Source organism: Symphodus melops (genome assembly GCF_947650265.1).
Source record: "Symphodus melops genome assembly, chromosome: 18".
Lineage (NCBI taxonomy): Eukaryota > Metazoa > Chordata > Actinopteri > Labriformes > Labridae > Symphodus > Symphodus melops.
The window spans coordinates 21,184,692-21,207,806 of record NC_136708.1 but is presented as its reverse complement, the minus strand read 5'-3'; the positions used below and the strand labels follow the sequence as shown (position 1 = coordinate 21,207,806).

Below are 23,115 nucleotides of genomic sequence, written 5' to 3'. Positions count from 1 at the left end.
ACATACATTTGAGTATGTTTTTGAATCTAAACATTTGTTTAAATAAACAGTCTGGCAGAAGCGAGAGACATTCCTGTACCTGTTACACATGCACACACATATATGACCCTGTTACATTGGCATTGGTTGTCGTGCAGTTTAGCTACTCCTGACTGCTCTGATGAATTTCTAACATGTGAAATTTTGTGTCTTATGACTGCACACACTTTTTTTCCTGATTGGTCCTACATGAAATGTAGACAGCGACAAAAGCGAGCATGTCCGTTTAATGTGTCTCCCCCTCCCATCATGAAAGATGTGAAGAATAGAAAAGGCAGGAAATAGCTGCCTGTCTGACACAGAATATTTGTTGTTGTGATGCCGTTTATATTTGAGCCTATCATATGAGACACCTGAAATACAGATCTGAATTCAACTCAATACTGATTCAAGCTGCTCCCAGGTTGCGTCAGAGGTTCAGTGTAAGTGACTGAATCGTGCTTTTATTAAAGGAACATAATTTATTTTTAGAGATAAAAATGTTAAAAAACAAAAGACACTCATTTTGCAGGTTTACGTTTTTATTATTTTGCCTACAACCTCGTTCTTAGAATAGTTATCCCCCAAAAGAAACAAGCCGTCTTTTCCTGCGGAAACTTTTCCGATGGATTTTAATCAGCATTGAGAAAAAGACAGTGTTGGGATGGAGAGGGGACGGTTGCAGAGATGGGACTTCCTTTTCCATGATCTGAACGCGAAGTCATTTTTTACCGGCCTTTTGTGCAGCCTTGGTGATTTTTGCGGTCCCGTCACTCTTTTCGACTGACTTAATGACACCCACAGCCACGGTCTGCTTCATGTCACGCACAGCGAAACGCCCTGAGAGGAGGAGACAGAAACAGAGGAGTCAATAAGAGATCAATAGATCAGTCAAGCTCTCCGTCAATGGGAAGAGGTCTGATTATGGTCTCAATCACAAACACCTGTGTGGGTTCTCATGGAGTTTCACTTTACTGAACTTTGACTGGAAAGTTGCAGCCACCCTCAATCACAACGACGTGTATTTGACCACAAAACAAACAACAATATGACAGTCACATTTGTGCATGAAGAACACTCAATGTGATGAAAAATAAGTAGACGTGGTGTAAAGCATGTTAGCTAATGCAGGAGAAGATGGAGACGACACATTTTACTCACCCAGTGGAGGAAACTCGGCGAATGGCTCGACACACAAGGGCTTTGAAGGGATCAAATTGATGATGGCGGCGTCTCCAGATTTAACAAACTTTGGGTTGTCCTCAAGCTTCTTGCCAGAACGACGGTCCACCTTCTCTAAAAGCTCATTGAACTTGCAGGCAATGTGAGCGGTGTGGCAATCGAGCACAGGGGCGTAACCTGCGTGGATCTCTCCAGGGTGGTTCAGGACGATGACCTAAAAAAGGAAACGTCACAGCGCTGCTTTTAGAAATGAATGTGAGAGTTTACGATCCTGCCTGACATTAACATCGATACAGAAGTCAACAGATGTTTGTTAAATCTAACTGGAACTAAGTTTGCTCCCCTTCATAATAAAATAAATAAAATAATGATGATGTTAACATTTTTTAATGTTTACATTTGCGTTATTTCATCGCTGTCAGCTTCGAACAAAAGTTTCATCTTTGCAAAAGCAAAAGGGTGGCAAGAGAATTATTCTTAATTATTGAATTATTTGTGTGATTTTAAATGTAATGACCACGATCTCAAGAGTTTCTCTTAATCATAGATTTTGGTTCTGCATGAAGGAGCTAAATGTTGCTTCCTGTGTCCACTAGGTGGTGCAAGAGAACAAGCATATAAAGCACAGTGTAGATATCATGTTATTTACAAGTTTAGCCCTCCAAATGTGGCACTTGAATAATCCTCAAACAACAAGGACCCTCCGGTATCTGCTTTAAAAAAAACATTTTGGTTGTTTAGATCGTTTGCTGGTGGAGGTCCATTTAAGCGCTGTTTCAGAATCAAAATCTGAACTAAACTATTTATTTGGAACTAAAATTAGACAGTGAAGTACCATTTCTTTTTGAGACTGTAGCATCTTCAAATATCTTTTTTTCCTCCTTTATGATTCGCTCACCTGGGCAGTGAAGTCCTTGGTCCCCTTTGGTGGGTTGTTCTTGGAGTCACCGGCTACGTTTCCTCTGCGGACATCCTTGACGGACACGTTCTTCACGTTGAAGCCGACGTTGTCACCGGGCCCAGCCTCGGACAAAGCCTCGTGGTGCATCTCCACAGACTTGACCTCCGTGGTAAGGTTACAGGGAGCGAAGGTGACGATAGTACCAGGCTTCAGAACACCAGTCTCAACACGACCGACGGGGACAGTTCCAATACCTGAAGAGAAAAAGCAGAAATTAAACTTTAGATATAGATTAGCAAACACACACTGACAGTAACTGAACACTCCCAGAACTGGTCTATTTATCATGAATCAGCTGCAAATCTTAGGCCACAGTCCTGCCTGTATCATTTCATATCACCTTGTTTCTGATCCATGATCTGATACTCCTTACCTCCAATTTTGTAGACGTCCTGCAGGGGCAGACGCAGGGGCTTGTCATTTGGGCGTTTTGGGGGCAGGATGGCATCAAGAGCTTCTATCAAGGTTTTTCCAGTAGCATTACCCTCTTTACGCTCAGCGCTCCATCCATTGTACCAGTTCATCTAAGAATAGATTAAAGCTTTGATTAGAAATGTACAATACCCAATCCACTAAGTTAATGGATGTGCAGTTGGTCTCACCTTGTCACTGGGCTCCAGCATGTTGTCTCCGTGCCATCCAGAGATGGGGACGAAGGGGACAGCTTTTGGGTTGTAGCCGATCTTCTTGATGTAGCCGCTCACTTCCCTGGTGATTTCCTCGAAACGGGCCTGGCTGTAAGGGGGCTCTGTTGAGTCCATCTTGTTGACTGCAACGATGAGCTGCTTCACACCGAGGGTGAAGGCCAGCAGGGCGTGCTCACGGGTCTGACCGTTCTTGGAGATACCGGCCTCGAATTCACCGACGCCGGCAGCGACAATCAGCACAGCGCAGTCAGCCTGGACAGGGAGAAATAGTCTTTTACTTTGCATAAATGTAGGTTTTTGTTGCATTAAACACAACAGTTGTTGGTCTTTCATTGCCTTTCTTAAAAACATAAACTTAGTAATACACACAGCTTGTCCAGCTTGTGGTACAAAGGACAAAACCTGAGAGTGAAAAGTTAGTAGTGACCAGATTAAAGAAGTGCATGTTCACCTGAGATGTACCGGTGATCATGTTCTTGATGAAGTCTCTGTGTCCAGGAGCATCAATGATGGTCACGTAGTACTTGCTGGTCTCAAACTTCCACAGAGCGATGTCGATGGTGATACCACGCTCACGCTCGGCCTTCAGTTTGTCCAGCACCCAGGCGTACTTGAAGGAGCCTTTTCCCATCTGTCACAATAAAGGCAACACAAAGATAAGAGAGAGATTCAAAGACAGTTTAAAATAAAGTCAATTTTTGAATTAAAAAAAAAGAAAGTTTAAGTTAGTGTAAGGCTGGCATGGATTTACTCGTTGAATTCATTTTGTACAGGGATTAAAAGGTTTATTTTGGACGACATAAGACAGTGATGAAAGAAAAAGAAATATTGGGGGAGAGATGCATGAAAAGGAGCCACGGGACGGATTCAAACCATGAAGGACGACAGCCAGCGTAATCATTAGAAGAATTCAAGTGTGATGTACTTGATAAGGGTGATACACATTTTCCACCAGTAGGTGGCAGTTTCAACAAAGCAAAGACTGGGAGCTGTTGCATCTCCAGCCACACCTGTATTTAAGTGTGTGTCTCAGGGCCTCAGGCTGTGTCAGAATTTGTTTGAAATAAAATCAAATGTGGCGTCTCGGGACACCGTAACAAACCTCGGCGGCTTCCTTCTCGAACTTCTCGATGGTTCTCTTGTCGATTCCACCGCATTTGTAGATCAAATGTCCGGTGGAGGTGGATTTGCCGGAGTCCACGTGGCCGATGACCACGATGTTGATGTGGATCTTTTCCTTTGCCATTTTGATTTACTGGGAATTAAAAACACAAGAACAGTGAAGTGACTTTTTAATATGAAAGAAATTCAGCTGTTAACTTCTCTTGAAAGAAAATACAAGCTTAGTGTATTGTATGTATTTAGTAGTAGTAGTTTTAGGTGTTAGCTAACATTAGCTGGTGTTACACAGCTGGCCATACCGGTTTATCCATTCAAACCGAACAGGTCACCTTTCAAACCTTAAGAGAAGTCGTAACACTTTCATAAATGTTACAATTAACTAAATATTGCATCAACTTTTCAACTAGAGTTGCTCCTGTCAGAGTTGTATAATAGGCCTTTAATTTGATCATCATTATACATCCACCCACATTTACTCACTTTTCTTTTAATTGCAATCGAATCTAAAGAATCTATAAGAGTGAAATACAAAACTATTCCCCATAATAGAAGCAATTATAAGGTATCACAATTTAAAGTATGAGTTACTTCAGGATTGGTTTTTTGGTGGTATTCTAGCAGATCTAACTCACCTGGTTGGAAGGCAATATGGAGGTGTTGGAGAACGTCCCGTCTTCACCTGCTCGGTCTGCAACGTCCTGTTCTGCAATTTCTGTAAAAAAGGATCTGTGGGTGACGCCCCTTTGTAGCCCCTCCTCCTGTTTTGTGGTGACTTGTTTCATCCCGCATGTTACAAAATGCACAATCCCCGCCCTGCATGATTATAACTAAGCCTCAACAGCCACGGTGCATAATTACACACACCAGAGCATACCTGAGCAGCGAGTTATACCTGTTGGTTCCAGTAAAGACACACCTCAAAAATGTTCCTTCGCTGCTTCGTAGTTTGTCATTTGTACAAAATTCTTGTTTGTTAACAAGGGTTTCAGAGAACATGGCGCCAAGTGACCGAGGGGGGGTGGGGCAACCTGCTGCTGCTGAGACACGATGTCTTGTTGGACCTTGTGTTTGACAACGCACTTCCCATATAGTGCTTTTTTTGTGTGAGCTTGGCAACCTTTTCAGTAGAAAATGAATCTAACGACAGCCCCTTTCATGTTGGCTTGAAACGCCACTTAATAAATCCTTCAAAGTTAATTATGATCATAGTTTGTCTGTAGTTTCCCGCTTGCAGCGACAGCGACAGAAACAGAAAAACCTCTCTCAAGAACAGAGGGTGTTGGAAAGGCATTATTGTCTTGGTAGTTGAAAAAGAAAGACGCACAGTGGATTGAGATCTTCTTCGTGACAAAGTCAACTATGACACTTTGTTTCACAGCGTTCACCACCCTGAGCAAAAACATACTCGCCTAAATCACCGACACAGCTTGCCAAGAAAGTCAGCCAATCAGACTTGAATCACACAGCCACCATGTGCCTGGCGAGACCAAAAGCGAATCACATTAATTAAGCACTGAACTCATTTTTCACACTGCTTCCATCCAGCTAAAGACACTGTTTCATAAACTGGAAACTTTATTTTGAATGTTCATTCTACGATCCTGCCATTTACTAAACTAGCGTAGTGACACCGACGCACAGATGCAGCCTCAGCCTTTCATGTCAAATGTTATCAGCTGAGCTTATTTGACTGTGAATCTGTGAATATCCCATTTGGGACGATAAAACCACCTACATAAGAAACATCTGCTACCATACAGAACCACTTTGCTGGACCACACAACACATTGTATTTTCAGAGAAATTCAGGTTTATAACATAGACATGGACATGTCTACAATAAACATGGACGAGTGATGTCAAACATTGGTTACCAAAAGGGTCATGTGAAGCCCTTCTATGGCCGTGTCCATGCTAACACCAGGCGAGAAGCTGGAGCTGAGGCGGTTTTGCCTTCTGACAAACAGCTGCACTCCCGTTGGTCACGTCAGCCACATGCTTTATTATCAACGAGTCTTATCCTTCCATAAAATCCAAAAATTGCAAGTTATAAATCAAAGATCCACTTCTCGTACCCTGTGAACCGATAAAGACATGAGCTGTTCAGACTTATTTTGGTTTCTAAACCGGGCTGTAATCATGTTTATTTCTACTGGGAACACTGGCATTTTAACATAGGTGTGTATGGGACTTCAGAGACTTTCAGCGCCAGCCTCTGGTGGACACTCGAGGAAGTGCAGTTTTTTTTTTCAACATCAGCTTCACTTTTTTTTAACACCAGAGGTTGCTGCTTGGTTTACTGACAAAAACATAGCGGTTTGATTTGCTTCCCCGTGTTTCCAGTTACACGGAGGCAGTTCAGAGCGGAGATACAACTTCTCTCACGGGAGCGACCCGAAGCCACTGGTTTAGATATGTGAATGACATCTGGGTCAAAATTAGATCCTAAGAAGTGGATCGTCTCAGTCTGCACATTCGACAGAATCACCATGTTTACCTGAGTGAGAACCGCCTTAGTGGAAAGGCGACTCTTCATCAAAGTTAGCAGAAAAGCTACTTATAAGGATTAATATTTTACTTTTTCCATCTACTCGACCATAAGTAAGAGGTTTTAAGAATTTGACATCACAGGGCTAAAAATGTGTTTCCAAAATGTGCTGTTTAGGAGTTATTGCTACGTAATGAAACACAGGAGGCAGCTTCATTTGGCAATGTTTAAGATTTTTATTGTTTTGGTTTTAAGTTAATTATGATTATAGTTTCCCCTACAAAGCGCAGGCCTTCCTTTCCTGCGGAAACTCTTCCGATGGGTTTTAATCAGCATAAGCCAGTCCTTGAGTAGAGAGCTCTGCTTCAGAGAAGATGGCGCTGGGTGTCGGGGGAGAGGAGGGGATGGAGGAACCCGCTGCTGCTGAGACGCGACTTCATGGTGGACGTCCTCCATGACAATTCATTTCTTTTTGTCGGCCTTCTGTGCAGACTTGGTGACCTTTCCACCGGAGGCGAGCTTCTTGTCGACCGACTTGATGACACCGACGGCCACCGTCTGCCTCATGTCACGCACAGCAAAGCGACCTGGAGGGCGAGATTGACCAGGAGAGTAAATGTACAGGTAGATGGAACACCTGCTGGGCACTGCTGCTGGTCGCACCTCGTCTGGTAACCACGAGTCATTTCAACACGAACATTATGCTGAATATCAGTTTAATTAGCATAGCATGAGCAAAAGAAAGCACAACATCTGAGCGGCATTATTTCCTTATTTTATGCGTTAAAAGTGTCAAAAGAACAAAAACGTCTAAATTCTGTCTGGTCATAATTTCTGTTTTTGTTATTTGTGTCTGGATTTCTTTAACCAAACTTCCACCAAAGTTAACGATAAACCAATAAATCATTAAAGGCCCATATATGATGCTAACGCCACGTTAGCATCATATATATAAAAAAAAACAACAACTTGAAAATACATTCAACTGTAGGTTCTGTAGTGATGAAGTCAGACCACCGACGCCTCATGGAAATATGATCAGCTCTGGTGTGTAGACAGCCAATAACTTCCTGTCTTTTGGTGTAAGGCCGGTTGTGATTGGCTAACGCAAGCTAACCCTGAATGGATGATTCAGACATTTTTAAAAGAGGGTCTTCAAACCTGTAGATCAGAGCGCACCCGGCGCTTATAGATTTCAGCTGTGCTGGTCAATGAGGGGTCAGTAAAGATTATCAAATGATTTATCCCCAACCCTGACAAACAGCATGCTACTCACCCAGTGGGGGATACTGGGAGAAGCTCTCGACACACATGGGTTTTCCAGGCACCATGGTGATGATGGCGGCGTCTCCAGATTTCAGAGCCTTGGGGTTGTCCTCAAGCTTCTTGCCGGAACGACGGTCGATCTTCTCCTTGAGCTCGCTGAACTTGCAGGCAATGTGAGCGGTGTGGCAGTCAAGCACGGGAGCGTAACCCTGGGAGATCTGGCCGGGATGGTTGAGGATGATGACCTGGGGGAGGGAGGAAGGTTAAACTCGTGGACTGGGTGGTCCTCGATTGAACTGAGTCCAGGAACAGCAGACTGCCTTTTCATATTTTGAAAGTCTCACCTGGGCGGTGAAGTTATCAGCAGCCATGGGTGGGTCATTCTTGCTGTCGCCGGCTACGTTTCCACGGCGGATTTCCTTGACGGACACGTTCTTGATGTTGAAGCCGACGTTGTCGCCGGGCAGAGCCTCGGTCAGAGACTCGTGGTGCATCTCAACAGACTTGACCTCAGTTGTCAGATTAGGGGGAGCGAAGGTGACGACCATGCCGGGCTTCAGGATACCTGTCTCAACACGGCCGACGGGGACAGTCCCGATACCTGCGAGAGAGAGCGAGAGAGAGATCAGGGGGCAATTCTTAAGATTTATATTTGGGCCTTTATTGTAGAGATAGTAAAGTGGAAAGAGTCGGTGACTAACAGCCATGGAGCCACTGGTCGGATTCGAACCCTGGCTGCCCGCTTGGAGGAGTCCAGCCTGCGTATGCGGGCTTACAGGTGCCTCGTCGCTGTCCATTTCGGTTGTTTTCTTTTGTGACGCATGTTGGCCTGCGTGTCTTTATGTACTAAAGGAGCTATGTCAATAAAGCTGAGCTGCGTCGTCACGGAAACCCAAGCGATCCTCAGATGATGAGAACATTTGTCTTGAGCCAGACATTTGAAAAAAGGATAAGACTTGTTTCGCAGAGGATTAGCATCAAGTGAATAACTGTCAGGTCGAGTCAGTAAAGAAAGAGAGGAAGTCACGACATCACGGAGCCGCTTTCTCGCTCAGCAGGTTTTGGGACATTTTAAAGACTGCTTGCAAAACACGAACGGCGGAATTTTTTTAGATCTTTATCTGTTCTTGTTAACCTGAATGTGATTTTGATCATTCAAAGTGATGATAGTCTGTCTGTAAGTCATTTGAAGTTTAAATGAATAAAAGACATTGAACCGGTCGCTGACTGAACAAAAGTGACGGGCCGTGCAGAAACATTGAAGCGTGAGAGACAGTCATTTTCAAAGCGTGTCAAAGTTAGAACACGTTGAGAGGCAGGAACACCTGTTATTTTAGCGTTCACTAAAACCCTTCATATAGTCGCTACCTCCTCTGTAATTGGCCTGTCCTAACTTGCTGCTTATCCACTGTTGGCCACGCCCAAATTTAGTGTTCCTGTATGAGACTTTCAGGGTTGAGTCCACAGTTTTGACAAACACAATTACAACAGTCCTTTTTCACTCGAAGCTGCTGGGATTGTTTCTGCAACACATTTCTAAGGTGAGCAACTCGTCTCCTTCTTCGGTCTTCATGTTTCACTTCATCCTGCAGTTTGACTCGAGAGTTTAAACGGCCAATCGGAAGCCTTTAAATTACCTATTTCTCAGACTACCTCACTTTGCATTCTTCATCTTCTTCATCGTCTGTCTGTCACATCTTTATGTCACTCCAGTGGCTCCGTAGGTTTGTCTTAGTGTGCCAGACATTCCTCACGTTTTTTTTTTTTTTAACTTAGCGAGGCAGCAGCGAAGCCTCAACGCTGGCAGGATATTTGACAGATGTAGTTCGGGAGCGGGAGCAGCAGCGGCTCCACGAGAGAGAAGTTTAACGGGCCGAAAACGATCAGAGGAGGAGGACAGGGCGTTTAATGCAGATGTTGTTAAACATATCATGGGAAGGCTCATCCTGCATCTCACAGTGAGACTGTTTTTTAAATTTCTCTCATCAATTTGCTGAGTACTGATATTTATTCTGACGAGACGAGAGTGAGAAGTTAAGCTGCGGTTTGTCTGAACTGATTCTATGTTAAGGCATTTGATTTGAGCAGGTTGGTTTATCATGGGCGTTGTGGACGGATCTGTCCACGTCAGGTTCAATTGTGATCGCTGAAGTGGGGCAAAGACTCTGATCTGATGATCTGATTTGTAGCTGTGTTATTGGTTGTCAAGTGATTGTAATTGGACAGACCGTCTAGATTTCTCTTGTTTTTTTTCTTTGAGTACGGGGCGGGCAGAATATGATCTACATTTATCAGCGCTCCTTTCCAAACAAGGATTAAGATTAAGCTGTAAATTGTCTTCTGTGAACGTTAAATGTGCAGAACAAAAGTGAAATACAGTTAAAGATTGAGTGATGCAGTTTCACAGGTTTAATGGAGGGTCCATTACGTTAAATGACGTCTGACTAGGTGCAATTACAGAACACGCCTTACCGCCAATTTTGTAGACGTCCTGCAGGGGAAGACGCAGGGGCTTGTCAGTGGGACGGCTTGGAGGCAAGATGGAGTCCAGAGCCTCAAGCAGTGTGACGCCATTTGCACCACCCTCTTTGCGCTCAATCTTCCATCCCTTGAACCAGCTCATCTAAAATGGAGGACACGCACGTGGTGAGCAAGAGAGAGAGGAGGGCGGGAGAAGACGAGTGGGAGGATAAGAGAAAGTTAAAAAAAAAAGTACAAGATCAAGTAAATTATCTGATGTGGAAATGCAAAAAAAAAAAGAAATACAGTCAAATTGTCAAGGAAAAAAGTAGTTAATGTGTAACTTCAAGCTGGTACGGAGAAAAGTCAGCCACCTTGTCACTGGCCTCCAGCATGTTGTCTCCGTGCCATCCAGAGATGGGGACGAAGGCCACGGTGGCGGGGTTGTAGCCGATCTTCTTGATGTAGGTGCTCACTTCCTTAGTGATTTCCTCAAAACGCTTCTGGCTGTAAGGGGGCTCTGTTGAGTCCATCTTGTTGACTCCAACGATGAGCTGCTTCACACCCAGAGTGTAAGCCAGCAGGGCGTGCTCACGGGTCTGACCGTTCTTAGAGATACCGGCCTCGAACTCACCGACACCGGCAGCGACGATCAGCACAGCGCAGTCAGCCTAGACAGGGAGAATTTCATAGGTCATTTATATGCTTTTTAAAAGATTAATTATATGTCATAAATATGTCATATAGGAGGCAAGTTTAAAGTGCATCTTTACCTGAGATGTACCAGTGATCATGTTCTTGATGAAATCTCTGTGTCCAGGAGCATCAATGATGGTCACGTAGTACCTGCTGGTCTCAAACTTCCACAGAGCGATGTCGATGGTGATACCACGCTCACGCTCGGCCTTCAGTTTGTCCAGCACCCAGGCGTACTTGAAGGAGCCTTTTCCCATCTATTGAAGGTTAAGAAAACAAAAAAAAAACTAGCAAAAGATTCAATGCACTTTTTTTTTTTTTTTTTTTAAAGCGTCATATTACGGACAAGAGGCAAGATTTCTTCTTTCTCTTTACAGTATCATCTGATATTGCTTTCCAAAAGACTTTGAGTAGTTATTTAATACATAAATTGGGAATACTTTGCAAAAAATTCCTGTTATGAAAAGTAACATTAGACTCCTCGAACATATTAAGTCAGTATGTACCAGCCAATCAGAGACAGAGTAGGCAGGGTCATCCCTTCACCATATGAGCAATTGCAGCATCCTAATGAATACTGTCAATCAATAGAGTCAATCAGAGGAGATTTAGACGAGGGTATACGCCATGGAGACCTGCATGTTGATCAGGTTTTTAATTTCAGAATCGGGTTTTATTGCCGTGTACAATTACACATACAAGAAATTTGTCTTGGTGTATAGGTGCAAAAACTGGTCAAAGGAAATAAAGCCAAAATAGCAATAACTTGAATACAAATAAAATATCAGAAGCAATTACAAATATATAAAACAGAATTAAAAAATGTGAACTAAAACAAATACAAGAAAATTAACAAAATGTGCATTAGTGTAATTTACAGTGGCAGCACGACTTTATTATAAACAACAGTAATAGCAATAACTTTTCCCTGCAGATTACACTCGAAAGATTGACCTCTAATGTAGTAACTGTCTAAATATAACCTTTTAAAATAATATGCATGCGTAAACAGACAGTTCACCTGTTTCTACAGCAGGTGGCAGCTTTAACCAAGTAATGTGTGAGGGCAGGCAGCTGCTTCCACCACCACACCCGTTTGTTTCCACACATGAGTACAGGACGAGCTGCCTCTGCATTCTGCAGCCCACTGTGTAGTGATTCACAATTCAATTCATGTTTCTCATGCACCCCCCCCCCCCACCCCCCAACCCCCCCATTATAACAAACCTCAGCTGCCTCTTTCTCGAACTTCTCGATGGTTCTCTTGTCGATTCCTCCGCACTTGTAAATCAGGTGTCCGGTGGTGGTGGACTTTCCGGAGTCGACATGGCCAATGACCACGATGTTGATATGGACCTTTTCCTTTCCCATTTTGATTCACTGGTCAGCAAAATAAAAATAAAAAAAGATGACATAGTACAAATTAATATGTTTTTGATTCCTGAGTCTGTGTGCTCAGACATCGCTCGTTGAGCTCGTTTTTTTTTGTCAAAGCGTCTTTGGGTATTAAAAAAACGCGTTATAAAACTAATGTATTATGATTACATTTTAGGTTGAGTATGATGTGTGGGACAGCCATGTTGCCATGACGACGTAAAAACCGATTAGTTCATCAATGTAAACACCGGGAGACGAGTATTCATGTTAATGTGTGCATAATTAATCATGTAGATTTCAGAATAGAGACTGATATGTTGAAGAGGGATGGCCAATGACATTTTATTATAGTAATTGTCCCGTGATACATCTCCACCCCGTCACAAAACTGCGGCACACGATGTTAGCCAACGTTAGCCTGCGGCGGCTAATCCTAACTTGTTTTAACATAAGTGTTAAACGTAGACTTTGAGGTGTTGTTTAACATCGGTTGTGTGAAGTATTATCGACTATTCAAGTGACAAAAGTTAGGAAATGGTTGCTGCCTTAGTCGTTATCAGTGCTCGTGCACGCGCCCGGGTAAAGGTAGCCGTGGTGGTGAGTCACGCGCCATGTGCTTGATGCCGGTTAAGCGGCCTCCATGTTGTTGCGCCGCACGAGCCGCCATGTTACCAACTGATGCAACGCGCGCGCACACTACAGCTTGCGAGAGGGTGGATTGGTGCGCGTTCACGACAGCAGAAAAAGGACTATAATGACTGGCAGAAAACTCACATTGCTATTTCTTATTTGCTGCCTCTTGGATATGTTTTTGTAAATCATCCTAATCTTTTAATACTCAAGGACAAAGCTGAACAGAGCCAGATGTAATCTGTTGGGAGACGAATGAACACAAGGTGAGACAGCATGTTTACCTTATTATTAGCCAAACCAAAACATTTAGTGCTAAACAACATCCGTCTCCTCGTCTGGTCTCAGTCATGCTGATTTAACCAACAGCAGTGTGATTCCTTTCTGCATTACACCACCAGCTCATTCATTGAAACATGCCTATTTATTGTTTTTTTAAAGATGCTAGACCCTTTCAATAAGGAGATAACATTAGACAAACCTGTGTCCGGCTATGAAGACGTCCCCTGATAAAGAGCGGAGAGGAAAAAAGGACAGAATGTGTTCAGTCTGGACTTTTTATACCGAACAGAGGAGAGGGAGGGCTGTGCATGTTCTCTTGTTGCTGTCAGACTGTACTACGGGGCGCTATTGGTTGGGAAAGCAGCACTCCTATCAAGGCGATTGGATGACAAGTGCATCACCGGACACAGATAGCATGGTCAAAAACAGCTGCAACAGAGACGAGCTCGCCTATGACAAGTCCACACGATATCAACTGCAGCAGTGAAGGACAAAGACGAGCCAATTTCAATTTTTTCGAAGACATTTATTTTATTAGTTACCAGCAGCTTTCTTTCCAATTAAATTTTTGTGGCATTTAAACATTAAGATACAGTTCTAAACCATTTCAAACTTAAACTTAACTGAGAAGAAGCACTGTCATCCGATTTGTGAAGTTGACAATGCCACAAAGTTCTTTTTTCCTGCGAAAACTTTTGCGATGAGTTTTAATCAGCATAAGCCAGTCCTTGAGGAGAGAACTCTGCCTCAGAGAAGATGATCCGGGGTGGGGGGAATAGAGAGGGGAAGGTGTGGCCCGCTGCTGCCGGCACACGTAGCGTTGCTGGATGTCCTGCACGATCATTCATTTCTTCTTCTGGGCCTTCTCTGCAGCCTTGGTGGTCTTTCCGCTCACATCCTTGGTCTCGACTGACTTGATGACACCGACGGCAACCGTCTGCCTCATGTCACGCACGGCGAAACGACCTGGGAACACAAGAGGTGAGCAGTCAGCATCAACACGTGTACTTTGACATAATCGTGTGAATTGATCACAGCGTCAAAATTGTGCATGACATACCGAGGGGAGGGTAGGCGGAGAAGGACTCCACAACCATGGGCTTCTGTGGGGTCATTTTGACAATGGCGGCATCTCCAGACTTGACGAACTTGGGGTTGTCCTCAAGCTTCTTGCCAGAACGACGATCGATCTTCTCGATGAGCTCGTTGAACTTGCAGGCAATGTGGGCGGTGTGGCAATCCAGCACAGGTGCGTAACCAGCGTTGATCTGTCCAGGGTGGTTCAGGATGATGACCTGTTGAGGGAAAAGGAGCGTTAAATCTCATGCTGCTTATAAGACCAACTATGAAAACATTCTCATTGAAATATAGTTAGCTTTTTTGGTTCCAACACAAACCTGGGCGTTGAAGAACTCAGCTCCCTTGGGTGGGTCGTTCTTGCTGTCGCCAGCTACGAATCCACGACGGATTTCCTTGACGGACACGTTCTTGATGTTGAAGCCAACATTGTCACCGGGCACAGCCTCTGGCAGAGACTCGTGGTGCATCTCAACAGACTTAACCTCAGTTGTCAGCATGGGGGGAGCGAAGGTGACGACCATACCGGGCTTCAGCACACCAGTCTCAACACGACCGACGGGTACTGTTCCAATACCTGAAGGGGAATAAAGTGGTTGAGTACCGGATAATAAGTGATGAGATATACCGGCGTCTGTAAGCTATCAAAACATACCGCCAATTTTGTAGACATCCTGCAGGGGCAGACGCAGGGCCTTGTCTGTGGGGCGGGAGGGGGGCAGGATGGCGTCGAGAGCTTCCAGCAGGGTGGTTCCGTTGGCATTACCCTCCTTACGCTCAACCTTCCATCCCTTGAACCAGCCCATCTAAATATGGATTCAAAATGAGATTAGAAACGAGACCAAATTAATTGATATTTAAATCAGCTAAAGTATAACGGTCTCACCTTCTCACTGGTCTCCAGCATGTTGTCTCCGTGCCATCCAGAGATGGGGACGAAGGCCACGGTGGCGGGGTTGTAACCGATCTTCTTGATGTAGCCGCTCACTTCCTTAGTGATTTCCTCGAAACGGGCCTGGCTGTAAGGGGGCTCTGTTGAGTCCATCTTGTTGACTCCAACGATGAGCTGCTTCACACCGAGGGTGAAGGCCAGCAGGGCGTGCTCACGGGTCTGACCGTTCTTAGAGATACCAGCCTCGAACTCACCGACACCGGCAGCAACGATCAGCACAGCACAGTCAGCCTAGACAGGGAGAAACCCAAACAAGATTTAGATTTAATGATCCAATTACATGGAGGAAATAAAACTCTGTAACTGCATTCTGTTGCTGAATTTACCTGAGATGTACCAGTGATCATGTTCTTGATGAAATCTCTGTGTCCAGGAGCATCAATGATGGTCACGTAGTACCTGCTGGTCTCAAACTTCCACAGAGCGATGTCGATGGTGATACCACGCTCACGCTCTGCCTTCAGTTTGTCCAGCACCCAGGCGTACTTGAAGGAGCCCTTGCCCATCTGCAGAGAACATAATCTGTTAATTTTTCCATTCTACAAACGCCACACAACGTTATGAAATACATTTTAAACTTCCATGCTATGTTACTGAGCAGTATCTTAATGCTTTCCATGGGTCTTAGGTTTTTCAACCCAAAGTTCACACTTCAAAAGTGAAATTGGAATAAGTCAAGCCAGAATGACTAAATGTCTATATATATATTTAAATAAAGTGTTTTTTATTTGAAGCAATTTACCACCTTTATAATTTACACGTACATTTCTTTAAAATGTCACATTATGTATTCATTTGACACTGCCAGAGGACTCTGCACTAAATACTGCTCAGTCATCACCAGCGACGTCCGCTTTAAGCCCCGCCCAGCGTGCGCGGTCACGACTGCTACGTTCGTACCGGGCAGAGCAGGGCTGTAAGGGAGGCATGCAGGCGCCGCCATCTTGAATACAACGCTTCAGAAAAAAGAAAGAACATAAATGCACATTAATATTAAAGTGCTCACCTCGGCGGCTTCCTTCTCGAACTTCTCGATGGTTCTCTTGTCGATTCCACCGCATTTGTAGATCAAATGTCCGGTGGAGGTGGACTTGCCGGAGTCGACATGGCCAATGACCACGATGTTGATGTGGATCTTTTCCTTTCCCATTTTAGTTTCTGTCACAGAAAAATAAAATTAAGTTTAAAGTTTTCCTAACGTTAGCGCGAGAACCTCCCTCGCGCTTGTAAGCTAAACGTTACTATCACTATGGCAACGCGGCCTCATTCTAACGGTTTTCTCGCCGTGACTCACTAAAAATAAAAAATGTCTGGAATTATCAGTTTAATCTCACATTAATCACCATCCCCAGCTTTTACATAAAGTCACATTTCCACTCAACCTGTATTTAAACACTCATGTCAACTCAATTCTGTAGTTTTTCGTGAAAGACAGGCGGCGCCAGCTAGGCCTCAGTCGGCCACAGGCCAGGCGAGACACGTGTTACTCCGCCTGGGCCACGTCGTGTAAAGTTACACAGACCTCCAAATATTCTGGCGCTACTTAGTCCGGTGTCCCAAATAACAACTGCCAGCGGGGCAAGCCAAGACCGGCAAGTAGTTTCTTGTGAGGGTAGATGGGGAAGAAATACCATCCGACCATCTCCGAGCCAAAGCTTTCAGAACCCCCCTTTCTTTGTTCCTTTCCCCCCCTTCACATCCTCTACACCCACTGACATCTTTTAGGTTTAATTCATTTAACTCCACACACATCTACAATACAGCCATGTAAGATGATGATTAATTAAGATTGCCGGCATCAACCATTCGTGTAAAAACCAAATCCACAGGTTTGTGTGAAGTTACATAACAGAAAAAAGGCAAAGTTCCCAGCTATAAAACGTCCGGATATTTAAAGACAAAAACATTAAGTTCACTTTTCTAAACGGGTCTAAAGGCCTCTCGTTTTCTTATCAGGGAATCAAAGCTGAACTTACCGGTGTTTCTGGGTGTTCACGGCCAAAGCTGCTGCCCCTAGCCAGGTAACAGAAAGAGGGAGATTCTGGGCGGACTTGGAGGTTTTATACCGGATGGGAGGCGGCCTGACTTCCCGTCGCCCTCCCCGGTGCATAACCCCGCAAATCACGCGCATTCCTGCAAAAAACGTCAGCACGCGATAGCGGATGAACCGCGTGAAACATGTATGTTTAATATGTTAAAATGATCGACAACATGAACACCACGATGGTGACAGGGATAACGTTTTTTTTTTTACAGGAGTCGAAAAATAAAACGTGTTAAAGACTAATTATTATTTATAAAAAAAAAAAAAAATCGCCACCATATGTAGGTCTGCAATCTAACTAGTTTTATATTAACGTAATTGTTTTGCTATACTGTTCTTCTTAACTTACTTTTTTTCCTTTTTGCTTTGTTTGTAAAACTGGACCAGAGCTGCTGTCGTTTGTTTGCGTTTGTTTGTCTTTTATTTTTATATTGTTGTTGTTTTTTACTTGTATGCACGTATTGGTGAAGAAAAGTTAAAGTAAGATATATCTCACAAACTATTTCATAACTTTGTGACCTTATGTGATCCGTATCTGGAAGTCGTTCATGATTTCCTGATATGAATCAAATTTCTTTGAAACTGACAGAAAATATCAAATAGATATATCAACATTTATTTAAAAATAATTGAAAATGAAATAATGGGAACATCAAGATTTACAAAAAATACAAATACACCTTATTTTTTCATATATAGATATGGTTTCAAAGAGGTGGTTTAAATTGAATGATAGGAAAAACAATTGCAATGACTCATAATACGTAGGTCAAAACACATTTAATTACTGTAATCATAATCAATCATGAACCGATTTTGGGCCAATGTTTACATTAACAAATAAAAGTAAGGCAAAAAACATGGGTTATAAATGTGTAAAATACACAAACGTGTATCGGCTTGCTCCTTCAGGGTGTTGTGACACACCGACACAAAAAGAGCTTTAGTGTTAAAAGTTCCCTTACATAAGCAACAGTGGTTTGAGGGATACCAGAAGCGCTCCTGTCATCGTTCTTGTTTACAGTAACAATTCATCCGATCGTAGATTTCAGCACTGCTGTCTTTTCAAGACTTCTTTTGGTGTAAGTGTCCTCCACACTTTCTCTCATGTTTGAGCATGAAAACAGATGAAAGTTTGTCCAACAGGTGACGATTTTTTTCTGCCCAACTATTACATTGAATCAGCAGTCAGGCGTACGAGATGCCATCATTAAATTAATACAACACAACAGACAATCCTTTCAAAATTATTTACTGATTTTATTACAAGACGGTCAACACACTAGCAAGCCACATTTCAACATCATTGCAGGAGCTATTTCAACGTCAGTGTTATATCCTATAAATTGACCTACTAACAAGCCGACCACAGCACAGATCCTTGCTTTGCTTGACCCCCCGCCCTGCCTCCCTCTGTCACCCACCTACTGGTAACACTGAGACGACTCATCAGCCTGACAAGATTAACTTAAATCCGAATGAGATTTACATTCAAACAGAGCCCCGACCCTGAAAAGATGAACTCATGCTGTTTCCGAGACACCTTATCAGCCACTCGTTTACATTCAGAACAGATGCATTTACACATGTTTGAGTTTAATACCAATGCTTTTAGGGCTGGAACATTTGAATTATCTGGATTTTGAGGTACAACCAAGGTTGAATAAATCACAGAAAAGCACGTCATGTCTTATCGGTATCATAAACATACTGTAAAAAATGAAATTATCATTAAATAAGGAGAAAAAAACATTGCTGTAAAGAAAAGTGAAGGCCTGTTTGGTAACTTGGATGCTACCTGGAGGTCAGATTCTGCCTCTTCTTCCTCCACCATCACTTTGGCATTTTGCCCAGTTTGAAAACAGCTGGCATTCCCTGCGACTCACTTTGCACACAAGCTCATATCATACACACACTAACTACTCGCCCGGCTCTCCCCACAGTTCAGGTAACAGCCGCTCAGACTTGGCAGCTGCTGCTTTCAATCAGCGGAAAGCAGAGCGACCACGAGGGGAGGGAGAGAAGAGCGAGCGACGGATGGAGGACGACAGTCGGGCTGGGGGAGACGTGAAGACAGGAGGGAAAAGAGAACACAGCCGAGGGGTAAGAATAGAGCGCCGACTCGCAGATAGAGTCATAAAATCTGAGCATGAGAACAGTCGTGTCCCGCTGCAGTCACAAAAATAATTCATGTGATTAAAAAGTGTAAAAAGAGCAATCTACTTTAGTTGTTGTAAATTGTATTAAAGACACACTGCTATTCTGGTACTTCCAGTATTCTCGTCACCGTTTTAAGTACATACTAATAACCTGTTGAACAACGCCTTAATTAAAGCACGGCTCTCGAAATACATTGAAAAGCATTAAGCCCTGACTTCAATTGTTGCCACAGCGTTGAACGGCAGCCATTCATATCCGGAGGCTTAAAAATGTGGCCGGAGCCGGTTTAAAGAGTAAACGGTGTGTGGCACTCGTGTGACCTGGCCTGGCTGTGATCCTAAAAGATGTGTTCAGCCGAAAGTTACACATTATATCATTCTTCTCTTGGAGCATTTTTAGTTGTTATTGTCTTGATCTGGGAGTTTCTGTCTCTGTCAATATGTGACATTAACCACTGCCGATATAGACAAAAAAAAAAAAAAGGTCCAACTTCTGCTTCTTGAGAAGTCACAACAAACAAACAAAAAAGTGGACAATTCTGCATTTAAGAGGTTCAACCTTTTGAGAAGAATTGGCTCTTCCCATAAATATAACATACGCTAAATAGTCTAATAGACGTTTCCAACTGGGGCGTCCGGTTCCTCCAATGCACCATATCAATTCACACAGTGGCCGTTTGGCTTTGTTGTCATTGAGAATTTGACAAATGTTTATTATGTCAATGCTTCTCTCTTTGAAAGGCAATGAACAGGGAACATTCAGAGGGACATTTTTCCATATTCAAACCTCTTTGTCTCATTATTTCAGAAGAATCTAAACCCTGCAAAGGCAAAAAAAAAACCTCCAGAAATATTCAGTGCGAGCGACAAGCGTGAACACAAACAACTCCGACTTTATCTTGAACATTTCCTGCCAGCCCCGTGGTAAAAAAAACAACCAAACATTTTTAAAGAAGTTGTGTTGAACTTGAATGCAGTACTCAGGAAAATTCAACGCCAGTGGGAGGGAGTTATGACTTCATATCCTATGTGTGGCGTCCGACACGAGTTTGTATACTGCTGCTTAATGCTTGTGATTTAACCTTGGAATAAACCCCTCTTTACTAATACATAATGCTGGACGGTGGCCTTCATTATTTGTAAATCATTAATGTTATCTTCTGTCAGTTTTGGCCTTTATACTGTACTGGATTACTGCTTGTGTAAACAAAGTAAACCTGTACATTTCACAGTGACAGCTTAACATAAGGGCCACAAAAGTGTGGAGAGCCCTCTTCACCTGCATCATAAGAGATTCCCCCCTCGACGACAGTCAAAACAAAGAATTACTGTCACCAAACAAACCTGGAAAAAGAGAGATCAATTCATGAATATAATTTGATCTTTATGAATGAGAGAAATGAGGCAGTAAAAAAAATAAAAAGAGGTGAACAGTGACGTCTGCTCCAGCTCACTCAGGGTGGAGCAGAGAAACTTGGCAGAGACCCAGACGTGAGCTCAGAGTTCAGAGTGAAATGTAGACACCAAAGTACTTGACCTATTCAGAGAGTGGAGGGACGATGCTAAAGCTCTGTTCACACCAAGCTCGAGTATAATACACATCATTTAACTCTAGAATAACTATTTTAGGTAAAAGAAATGTTTCACACTTCCCTACAGAAGCCCTGAGTGGACCGGCGTCCTTACTTTTCATTTACTCAGTTTTCCTGTGATAACGAGTCGTTTCTTAACATCTCAACTTTTCTACCTTTTATCACCTGACGCACAAAAGATCAATTCAGACTTACAAGTCAAGTTTACCTGCCTCCCCATGGCTTAAGAGCTTTTCAGATAGGACACGGTGTGTGCTGCGCTCGCTGTGTCCTATCTGAAATGACCTTTAGTGGGGGGGGGGGGGGGGGGGGGTTGGGTCTCTCTCTCTCTCTCTCTCTCTCTCTCTCTCTCTCCCCAACATCTACCCTGTTATCACCAGAAAACATCAAGTCAAGATCTCATTGTTATGTTGAGATAAATTAGTGGAGATCTTTCTCAGGGGAAAAAGTAGTGACTACATTGGATGTTCCACTTTTCCGTGGATTTCCGTACTTTAGTGCCGTACTGGTTAGTGAAAAATGGGACAACACGGTTTGAATGTAATATAATGTCGGCATGCTTCCACACTCACAATGACTCCATGACAGGTTCGGCTGCTGGTATGCAATCATTAAATTCTCCCAATGGGTGATCAAAATAAAATCATGACCTAAAATAGAAGTCAGGTGATCACTAGCGCTGACAGAGAGAGAGAGAGAGAGAGACAGGAGTGTGTGGACTTCATCTCATGCCAATCCGTCCAACTATTGAGGAGAGGTGGGGACATCTTTGACTTAAAAACTCTGAATTTCATATCATGGTGGCACGAGAGGAAAAGTAATGATATCACTAAAGTTTGATTGGAGATGTTTGAGTCGGGACAACAGACTTTAAACACGGCTCAAAGCACACACATGAACTCTAAATGTTTGACTGTGTGTGCAGAGCGTCGAGCTTGTTCTGCTGAAGACTGAACAAAGTGCAGCAGCCATGTTCTTATTTCAGGCTCGAACTAGAGGAGAAGGAAATGTGTGAGTGTGTGTGTGTGTGTGTGTTTGTTAAGTAAGGAGTGTGTGATTCAGCAGGCCGGCTGGCAGTCAGTCCCTCGCAGGGCGTCAGTGATGAGTCATTGGGTAATGAGTGGTAGTCATGGCAACAGGAGAGAACTGAAAATGTTAACTAACCGAGAGGTTTTTATTTTCTTCTGTACTGAGAGACACATTTTGAGGTTTCATCCAGAATAAATGTTTATGCAGACATGCCTAAATGTTTTTGACCTCGAGAAGCTGAGGGTTGTCTGTGGACCAAGGTGTGGGCATTGGTCTGGTTTCTGGAGAGGTGCCAGATCACTTCCCGACTGCCGATGTGCCCTTGAGCACTCTGACGCCTCTCCATTAGATGTCATGTGTGTCCCATCTCTCAATACCGGAGTGTAAACTTGAACTTCTTATTGAAACAAGAAGATGTGCCTTTTGCAGTTGCACCATACTACCTTTTTTTTCTTTTCTCCCTTTCAGGCACAACAGCCCGGAGTTCAGCCGCTGAAGATGAACGATGAAGACTCTTAAAGAAGGAGTTCCACTTCCTCTTGAACATGTTGGACCAGGTTGAGCGTGAGACAGAGAGTCAAGTTCTTTCACACCAAACTGGCTCCGTCTCCTCATCAACAGTGGTTTGTCCAGCACTGAGATGAAGCTACAGGAGAGGAAGAAACATCGGTTCCCGGTTCAAATCCCATCTGTGGTTTCTGCATGTCGTTTCTCTCTCTCTCTCTCTCCCTGAAATCACACTATATGCACTGTCATATATCTACAATGAAGGCACACAAAAACCCACAAATATAGAAAAAAAAGTATTAATAAGCGCATTTTCACTTTTTTATATATATATTTATTTATTTTTAAAAAATCTGAATTGTGTTAAACCTGAGGATTTAATGTCTTGTCTGTTTTGAGTTTCTGTCTTTGTGAAACCTTCTCTGAATGGTTACCATGACTAACAGATTATAAACATACAGAGAGTATTTGGATTCTGTACAGTTAAAATATGTTGAATTAAATGTTTGATCTGCTGCATTAAGAAAGGACTGATACTCCAGAGTCGTCTTTGTCTGCCAGTTTGGAGACACAGGACTTAGTGCCTGAATGTGTGGGAGCAGAATAAAAAAGCTGATTCATGCCAA

The 23,115-nt window shown here is 43.3% G+C and overlaps 3 protein-coding genes and 1 long non-coding RNA gene across 7 annotated transcripts in view; 1 reads left to right on the top strand and 3 right to left on the bottom strand.

The window, feature by feature from the left end:
* LOC306839526 (elongation factor 1-alpha-like) overlaps positions 1-5,570 on the bottom strand; it is a 12,957-nt gene extending 7,387 nt beyond the window's left edge. Inside the window, exons 1-8 of one of the 2 annotated variants that reach the window (XM_079368281.1) lie at positions 4,563-5,570; positions 3,911-4,063; positions 3,260-3,439; positions 2,764-3,060; positions 2,535-2,685; positions 2,099-2,355; positions 1,180-1,414; positions 543-858 (exon numbers count right to left, since the gene is read on the bottom strand). In XM_079368281.1, the coding sequence (XP_079224407.1) occupies positions 740-858; positions 1,180-1,414; positions 2,099-2,355; positions 2,535-2,685; positions 2,764-3,060; positions 3,260-3,439; positions 3,911-4,054 (1,383 nt within the window). In that variant the 5' untranslated portion in view covers positions 4,055-4,063; positions 4,563-5,570 and the 3' untranslated portion in view covers positions 543-739. Of the gene's footprint in view, positions 1-542; positions 859-1,179; positions 1,415-2,098; positions 2,356-2,534; positions 2,686-2,763; positions 3,061-3,259; positions 3,440-3,910; positions 4,064-4,562 lie in introns of those variants that run through there. The other variant, XM_079368282.1, reaches the window with a different exon arrangement.
* Positions 1-23,115, top strand: part of LOC306839532 — a 23,635-nt gene extending 520 nt beyond the window's left edge. The window contains exons 1-4 of one of the 3 annotated variants that reach the window (XR_013781209.1): positions 2,180-2,270; positions 6,910-7,042; positions 19,146-19,305; positions 22,451-23,115. This is a non-coding gene — a long non-coding RNA (uncharacterized lncRNA). Of the gene's footprint in view, positions 1-2,179; positions 2,271-6,909; positions 7,043-13,982; positions 14,111-19,145; positions 19,306-22,450 lie in introns of those variants that run through there. The other 2 variants (XR_013781208.1, XR_013781210.1) reach the window with 2 other exon arrangements.
* LOC306839523 (elongation factor 1-alpha) lies at positions 6,631-13,459 on the bottom strand. The gene is made up of 8 exons (XM_079368278.1): positions 13,329-13,459; positions 12,068-12,220; positions 10,918-11,097; positions 10,519-10,815; positions 10,157-10,307; positions 8,029-8,285; positions 7,695-7,929; positions 6,631-7,005 (listed from the first exon to the last, which is right to left on the bottom strand). The coding sequence occupies exons 2-8, from the start codon at positions 12,209-12,211 to the stop codon at positions 6,881-6,883; spliced, it is 1,389 nt and encodes a 462-aa protein (XP_079224404.1). The 5' UTR covers positions 12,212-12,220; positions 13,329-13,459; the 3' UTR covers positions 6,631-6,880.
* Positions 13,635-17,276, bottom strand: LOC306839524 (elongation factor 1-alpha-like). Its single transcript, XM_079368279.1, has 8 exons — positions 17,135-17,276; positions 16,165-16,316; positions 15,485-15,664; positions 15,093-15,389; positions 14,862-15,012; positions 14,527-14,783; positions 14,190-14,424; positions 13,635-14,095 (listed from the first exon to the last, which is right to left on the bottom strand). The coding sequence occupies exons 2-8, from the start codon at positions 16,306-16,308 to the stop codon at positions 13,974-13,976; spliced, it is 1,386 nt and encodes a 461-aa protein (XP_079224405.1). The 5' UTR covers positions 16,309-16,316; positions 17,135-17,276; the 3' UTR covers positions 13,635-13,973.